General features: G+C 31.7%; 1 protein-coding gene across 1 annotated transcript; it reads left to right on the top strand.

Annotated features, from left to right (window-relative positions):
• The first annotated feature begins 756 nt into the window (after positions 1-756).
• LOC121128433 (uncharacterized) lies at positions 757-6,533 on the top strand. Its single transcript, XM_040724008.2, has 4 exons — positions 757-814; positions 3,384-3,701; positions 3,770-3,862; positions 4,715-6,533. The coding sequence occupies exons 2-4, from the start codon at positions 3,384-3,386 to the stop codon at positions 4,835-4,837; spliced, it is 534 nt and encodes a 177-aa protein (XP_040579942.1). The 5' UTR covers positions 757-814; the 3' UTR covers positions 4,838-6,533.
• Positions 6,534-8,699: the final 2,166 nt, after the last annotated feature.

The raw sequence follows: 8,699 nt of genomic DNA, 5'->3' as shown, positions 1-8,699 counted from the left end.
ACACACAGTCATTAGTACATAATTTATCAATGAAGTCTTAAAGGGTCATTTAAAAATGTATTCATCATATCTGCATATGAACACATACTCATTAGAACGTGTTTTGAGGACTCATACCCACAATATAGCTTACGCCAATATTATAACAAAACAGAGAATGGGTAAAACATTTTTTTAGTAAAAAAAAAACGCCTTATTTTTGTTTTTGAGAATAATATTATGATTTTCTCCCATTAACTAAGTAACTGTCAAAATACTAAAACAACATTTTCGGGTTTTTTTTTTTTCGTTTTCTTTTTGTGGGAATGTGAGGCCTTTACCCACGCCCAAAAAGTCATCCTTCATGTACAGTACTCTTATAACAAAACAAACAATACTGAGTCAAAGAAAAGGAAAAATTAGAATAATATACAAATATCATCATCATCAAACACGTGTTCTTTAAGGTTGTTTGCCTTACATTTACCATCATCACCTTTTACAGACGGTAGAAATTACTCCTGCATTATGAAAATACGAACCCATTTGACATTTATTTTTTTACAATAAGTCGTAGGCCTATGTATGTAATAGTAGGAGTAAGTGTAGTGGGGCTTTCACTTTAGCTGGGATGGGATACGAAATACGCGCAAAGAAGAAACTCTCTTCTTTTTCTTCTTAACAAAACTCCCCTGGAGTGCGCTCAACTAAATACTTATATATTAAACTGCAACCCTCTTAATATATATAAAAAAACATATTTTGATGTTAGAAACAGTCTTGGAGTGACCAAAGAGTAGTAAGAAACTCTCAAAGGGATCAAAAATCTTTCAAAGTAAGGTCTTATTTATTCCTCTCAGTATAACCAACTCTTATCCGCAACATCAGGAATGAGGGGGAAAGTCTTTGTGGCTCTTCAAAAAAAACAAAAAAACATTACACTTTAAAAGGTTTCATAAAATATATAAATATTTTTTTCTTTGTTTGGTACTATTTACAAATAGTTTTTTTGAAAAGTCAACACATTCCTATGCCTATGAGTTATGAATCCATTCAATAAATATACGTATGAGGAAGAAAAACATCTGTAGGAGTAAAATATTAATTGACTAATTTAGAGAAATCGATAGCACTATATTAATTAATCATTAATAAGGAGGGATATACTTTTAACAAGGCCTTTCTTTTGCTTTATTTTGATCATTAATCTTCGTAAATAATTGATTGCTCTAAACAAAAACTTATAGAAACAACCAAAATCGATGAAAAGTTTTTTTTTATTTTTAAAACACTTTTGAAAAGGCATTCTCATCTTTTCTCTATCATATTCAGATAAATAGTACAATATTTTGTACAATATAGTAATAAGAACATTGACAAATATAAGCATTGCAGTCATATTAAAATAAACGAAAAAATGGCGAGCTACTCTAATTAAAATCATATTTACATTAGGACAAAAAAATACATAGTGAAATATTTAATGTGGTAATTGATGGGTTCGTCCGGAAAATCTTTTAAGAATATAACGTTTAGCAAGGATATTTTATCAATTAGGCAGTACAAAAGGGTAAAAAGAGGTATTTCCAATAGTTTAGAACAGTGTTTCTCAAACGTTTTTCTCTCACAGTGTACTAATGAGAAAACCAAAACGATAGAGTCCAATATTGAACAATAAATTATCTTGCTTTAGAAACGTAAATGTTGTGCCCATTCTTCAGGTTGCACTAAAGCACCCTGTTGAAAGTTTGAGAAAAACTGGATTATAATTTGCACCAGAGCCCTCACTCATATCTCTCTTGTCATTTACTCAAAAGGTATAATAATTTGTAAGAGCTATATCATCATGTGAATTAGGGACTCCCAAAGTGGAAGTTGTACTACCTCAAGATGGGCCACATAATTATAGAGAGAAATATAAATAGTATGTTCAATATTGTATTCTCTTATAAATTGCTTCTATTTCAGACATAATAAACTAACATCATAATTAGTTTCGTAACCCCTAATTTAAAAAGGATACGTTAATTATATTTGAAACATTAAATCTGCAATTTTTCAAAGAAAATTTGGATAAAAATGTGGTACTAGGATGTGATGATTGAGATCAACTATGAGTAACTTTGTTTGGGCTGTCTTTGTTGCTAACTTCCTATTGATTATTTTATTTTACTTTTCCGCATTATTTGCATATTTATTATGGCTCAAATACATTTGCACATTTTTTTAAATTATTGCCTCAAGCAATGTATACATATAAATCTCTTTTTATAGATATAAATACCTAGTTCTACAACTTCTCTAGGAAATTTTCAAGTAAGACTGAAAGGACGACTTTTTTTAGGCTTATCTTGTTGACCTTCTTTCCCTTGGTTACAAAAACTATTTTGTTTAGTTCAAAGGTTGCCAAGGTTTGAATTTGGTTTTAATACTTCAACATTTAGAAACTTTACTTTTGTGTACATGTAACCAAACAATTCATCATCATGCATATGACTAAATATAGAGGGTCTTGCAGATAAATTGGCACTCAATTTAACTGCTTCTAGATCAATTAAGTTTGCAAGTAGAAAAAATGTGTAATGATTCAATTTATTCTTTATTTTATTGACAATAATGTTATTCAATGGGATCTCCATTTTTGGCAATCATTCTCTCGATTCTTGGCTTGAAGACCGTGGATGCCTCGAAAACTTCTGTAGGATCAATAACCTCCCAGTACTTTGTAATACAGGTCTTTAGGGCCTTAATGCTGTTGTGGTTAGTAGTAACAACCTGTGTCTCTAATTTCCCCTAGAAGTAAAAGTCCAAGGGACTCATATTAGGGGAGTTTGGGGTGGGCCTGAGTCTTTTTGATCGTGAATGCAGGAACAAAATCTTGCTGAAACACGAACTGGGTTCTATTGGCCTCTTTTATCATCCAGGGAATGACAATAGTTTTCATAACCTCACCGTATCTATCTGAACCGACACGTTCCTTCGAGTTACAGAAGAACGGGGGTTTCATTTACCTGTTCCTCTCCAAGACACCCAAGGTCGTAATGGATACCAGAAACTTGGTCTTAAAGACGTGAGGAACGATTTACTTCTCATGGACAGCCATCTATAATTTTTTGTTATGCGTACGGTTCACTGTCCAGTTTTACCTTAACTACAGCAACTGGTCGTTCCCTGCGTCAGCAAATGCAACAATTGTTGACCTTCTTCGCTCCTCCATAATAACTTACTGTCTGATCACATTCAAGACGGACTCAATCACAATATAATAACTAACCTCAATAACATGCTCTCTTTATTGATGTGAATGCAGTTAAAGACCGTCTTAATTTATCTGCAAGACCCTGTATTATACAGGGTCTGATGAATTCCAAATCGAAACATTATTTTGGTTATTTTGTTTCCAGATGATGGGAATAGCGAGGCGGCGTCGGGAACAAGAGCGAAAGAAGAACATTGAGGAACTATTTAATAAGGCGGATGTGAGTGGTAATGGTCGATTGACTATCCGGGAGTTTATGCGGGTTATGAAGGAGAATGATGTAAATACGACCGAGGAAGAGGCAAGAAAAATATGTGACAAGGGAAGTGGAGATATTAAGCTACCAGAGTTTATTAAATTTGCTCTCGGAACAGATTTGGGGAAAGTTGAGTTTGTGGATAGGGTTTTTAGCAAGGGAGGAAAGGATATTGATGAAGATAAAATTGCAAAAAAGGATAAAAAGGTTACCTTTTCTTTGTTATCCTTTTGTTAATTGACCAAATAATCTAATTTATTTTCATGTACATCCAGGAAACGGCATCCAAAATGGATAAAGTGGAATATGCATTTAGGAAATTTGATCTAAACAAGGATGGATTTTTAAGTCGGGAGGAATTTGAACTGGTGAGTATTTCCACACAAATTTAGACTCGTCATGATGGCACTATACCTATCATACCTCCCAAGTTCTAAATATATTAAAACTTTTTTGATAAAGTGCCAGACTATATCTAAATTCACTTAGATACAATTATATCTATATTTAAAATTTTCAAAAGTTAAAAACAGAATGAATTAAAAATATATAGTCTGGTTTCTCCATACTTCGGGTTTACATCTGAAGAATCCTTGAAAATCTAAGAAGTGCGATATTTTTTCCACATATAAACCATAGTAATACAATTAATATAAAAGAAATATAGTTATATGAAACCTAGGGCTGGTCCTTATTATCGGCCTTTGGCAACTACAACAGATGAAATATTGTAGCTACTAAATAAATGACTTATTTATTCAGTTGTTGAAGTTTTATCATAACCCCCTTCAAACAGACAAGAGTCCTGAAACTTAAAGTAGAGCTACTTAATATACGTTCTAAATATTATGAATTATTTTTTCCGTCTTTATATTATTCAATCCTAGCTTGGAGTGAAGAAAATAAAAAGATAGCTAGGACTGTAAGACCAACTAATCAGTCCTTAGAACTGTTGAATGTTGAAAAAGATCGGAACCATGAAAAAAAGACTGAAAATGGGGAATCGATTAGAAAATCAGTTCTAGAACAGATCAAACACTATGTATATTGAATTCTAATTTGAGTGAGCAGTGGCCTAAATAAATTTTTTGGGGACAAATAAAAACGCAGTCTTTAAATCCGACATCCCTGTTCTAAGGAAGGATATTTCTTTCGATTTATTCACAAATAATTTTACAAAAATTTAAAGGATTTTTTTTTATTAAAATGTTTAATTACAGATGATGAAAAATGTGGAAAAGTCAGAAGTTAATCGGATTTTCAAGTCTTGCGATGCTAAAAAGGATGGCAGAATAAGTCTTCAAGAATTTAGAAATATGTTGGATCGTAACAAAGATAAATAGAAAAAATAAATCATACTTATTTTCAACACCTACATATATAATGTACACTAGACTACATTATCCTCCAATCCGTGTATTCAAGAGGAGTAGAATGCTATAAAATCCATCAATAATATAACTATTCAATTGACTTTTTTATCCATCTGGAAAAAAAGCTTCAATCTAATCTACAAATATCACTAGTTATTTCACGTTATTATGTCATAATATATATATAAGTCATTTGGATATTTGTTATAATTATTAAAGTTTTAAGTGATGTGTCATCCTCATAATTACTTTATATATTAGTTAGAGGCTGACTCATTTATCTTATATGAAAAAGCTACTTCACATAATATGAAAAAAGTATGTATTCTTACATATTATAGTCCATTAATGTTTCAGCTCTAGAATACATGATTTGGAAGAAAAAAATTCAAATTTTATCAAGTATATTACTCATTAATTTATTTTATATGTAAATTGTATGTCCTATGTTCTTTATAAAAATGATCGTTTCTTTATGTCCCACTCTTGTACATATACAACTTTAAATGAAACAAACCTTTGGACTAATATACAAAAAAAACATATATTGCATCATTTTTTTGTATCTATATTTAATTACTCATGTATATAGGCACATATTATTACGACTGTCTTTCTTTAATATTAAAAGATCTAGTAAATATTGATACATAATTTTTCTGATAGATGGCTTTACTAATGTGTATCTCGCGTTTTTATTTTATTTCTATAATAACTGTAAAAACAAATTAAAATATATACACAAGATTTCGTCAAATAAAACTTATAATAAAAGAAGTAATAAAGAAATGCAGCGAGGGGAGACAAAACATTATATATTATAAATTCCTTCCCCTCGGAACAATTCTATAAATTTAGCTCATGCAACCTGTGTTTAATATTATAGTTTGTGTATGTCTATATAAAGACATAAAATTAATCTTCTACAGCCCCTGAAGAAGGTCAACGTCCCTCCTGATGACTTATGGATATGGGTCAACCTTTGCACTTGGCTGCGTACATCATGGATATGGCTTTGGAAAGGATGGAGTCCGCTTGTAAGGAGTGGAGACCTCCAGGTGATATAGAAAACATCCAGTCTGCTAAGTGCAATAAGTTAACGCAACATGGCGTTTTTTATTAAAGAAATTTTTAAGACAGTTTGTGATTGTTTAACTCGGTATTTTTTGAGGGGTCGTGAAAGATGGAAATCAGCAAAGACAAAATGCGCCATATTTTACAGTTTTTCTTCGATATAGACGAAAATACAGGCCAGGTGCCTGGAAATGTGAATAGTGTTTATGGACATTATACTGACTGTCAATTACGTGGTATTTTGGTTTCGTGGATTCTGTTCCGGTAATTTTGATGTGAAAGATGTGGTAGACCGATTCTCAAAAATGGGGATAAAATAATGGAAATTGTAGTGTCCGACCGTCATGTAAACACAGTTTTGATTGCCTAGGAGATAAACATTATTTTTTTTTTAAATGATGTATTTTTCCTTCGCCCATTATTTATAAGTCATTAAAGGAACAAATGTGCATTCAAAAGTTGTTGGGACAACTACAAAGTAAGTAAATTCGAGGGATTGAATCAGTGTTCTTGTGTGATTTAAATATGTATATTTTATGACTCAACGCCAGTATTGTAGTCTGGGAAATAAAAGAGGGGAAAATGATTTGTATATATGATATTTTCAACTTTTTTTTAACATTAGGCAGAATGCCCTAATTACAATAAAGATACATATATAAATTGGAAGAGTACCTTATCTACCAGATAGGGCATTAACGCAAGAATAACTTCGAATTGATTCAAGATAGGGTATTAATCACATGGCCTATCACATGTTGTTTTCTTATGTAAGTTTAATTTATGTTCACCAATTTTTGCTATACAAAATCCACATAGTTTTTTGAAAAATATAGAGGAAAAGTTCCCTATATAATTAGTATGAATTAACAATTATGGACAAAATGTAAGAGGGGGGCTATTATTTTACAAAATTTAATTTTGACTGTTCGGGCTCCCCTTAATATATATACTGAGGTATTGTGGTTGTAAATATAACTTTTTTATTGATCGATCAACATTAATCCCCCTGCACAAACCCTCTGTAGTTTTGCCTCCCTCCAGCCCTATTTCAATTACACTTGATTTCTCGATTTACACTTTCTTTTTGATATATTTCCCTGTCTCAACCCAGGGGCGCCCGCAGAATTATATTTGTGGGAGGAAGGGTCTACAGGACTGCACCTCACTCCCTGGGGATGCCCCTATAACCTTTTATGTACATTTAGCTATTTTATGGTAATAATTTAATTACTCTTTGAGAGATTTGAATTTGTCTTAACAGATCCAACAGCTCACAGCTTCAATATAGATCAATTTGTAGCCAATTGCTTAATTTTGAGCACAATCCCCTCCACTTTTTCTGCAATGTTCACCCAACTTTTATGCTCAATCGTTTTATCACAAGTTTGTATCTGAAGTAGAAAGAACGATTCGTAAATTTTAAATATATTACATTTTTTTTCTTCAATGTAACAGCATCAAGTGTCAGTGAACAAGCCTTAGAATGTTTCCTTGTTTAATAAACCATGACTTTGATCCCAAATCTTGTGAATTTGATATCAACATTTCACCAAAATTAAATAGGTTAGTCAGTCTCAAGGATGAACAGTTCAATTATTTGACACTGGTATGTACAATTGGTCTATACCATATAGAAGATGTTGTATATTTTCTCCTTAAGTATGAAAATGTAACTAATCAGCTAGCTAGTATAGTAAGATGCTTCGTCGACTTAGAATTCCTGAAAGTTATGTATTGTGTAGATAATCTCATTGGAGAACATCTGGATGAGCATTTCCTTTCTTTGACTACATTGGCTGAAACAACTTAAACCAAAAATATTTCAGTCTTCTAAGACTTAAACAAGGAATAATTCGTTATATACACTTTACTTTTGCTACAAGTAGAGGAACCAGCATTCAAGTTTGTTTCCTGGAAAAGGTTCTATAACTGAAAGTATTAAGAAGAAGGTCATAATGCTATACTTGATGAAGCAAGTAAATAAAAACCTGAACTACTTTAGATGATACTTCCTGAATTGGCCAAAGGATATTAAAATCAAAAAAGTGACATTTTTGTCTTTGGTGAATATTTTTAGCACTCAGTCATTCATATGAGCCCCCAATTTAAGTTATAAAAATCACCCGTACACAGTTTGGGTGCGGAACACAGCATAGACTGAATCAACTACAAACCTTATAGAAGAGAAGCTAAGCAACTGAGTTGTGAATTATCATCTCAAGTCAAGGCCGGATCAACAGGTTTAATTGAGAAAAGATCGTTATTGTCTTTTAGAAACTATGGAAAGGTGGCTAAGAAATTTGGGATTTAAAAGAAAGCAATCTTTAAAAAAAAGGAATGCTAGATAAGTTTATAATGTTCCAGTGGCTCGTGGGACAAATAAAAACCTAGAATAGCTGAAAAAAGGGGTGGTCTATTTACTTAGGTTGATACTATAGACGAATATCTCTAATGGGGTTATATAATAACAACATCTCTATCATGAAGTCCGCTATACTCGAGATACTTCATCATCACTAACAAAATCAAGTGATCTTTTCCACCTTATGAGAAATCAAAAGAAGCTACCCCTGAATACTTATGCAGTAAATGGTTAAGTGTTTTTTAGTAACATTACTTCAAATGCTAATATACCTTAAGAAGACTTTAGTCAATCTTTAGATGCTATTTTAGATCAATAACTATATTGTCCATCGGGAAATATATTATATTTTTTTAATTAATTTATCTAAATATTATTAAAGGTTAATTTTTT

The sequence above is a fragment of the Lepeophtheirus salmonis genome, chromosome 13 (assembly GCF_016086655.4).
Source record: "Lepeophtheirus salmonis chromosome 13, UVic_Lsal_1.4, whole genome shotgun sequence".
NCBI classification, from domain to species: domain Eukaryota; kingdom Metazoa; phylum Arthropoda; class Copepoda; order Siphonostomatoida; family Caligidae; genus Lepeophtheirus; species Lepeophtheirus salmonis.
The sequence above is the reverse complement of the archived record's forward strand: the minus strand, read 5'-3'. Positions and strand labels throughout refer to the sequence as shown.

Coding starts and splice junctions, on each gene's coding strand:
- LOC121128433 (XM_040724008.2), top strand. CDS start 3,384: ATGATGGGAATAGCGAGGCGGCGTCGGGAACAAGAGCGAAAGAAGAAC. Junction 3,702..3,769: donor TTGCAAAAAAGGATAAAAAG/GTTACCTTTTCT, acceptor ATGTACATCCAG/GAAACGGCATCCAAAATGGA. Junction 3,863..4,714: donor GTCGGGAGGAATTTGAACTG/GTGAGTATTTCC, acceptor GTTTAATTACAG/ATGATGAAAAATGTGGAAAA.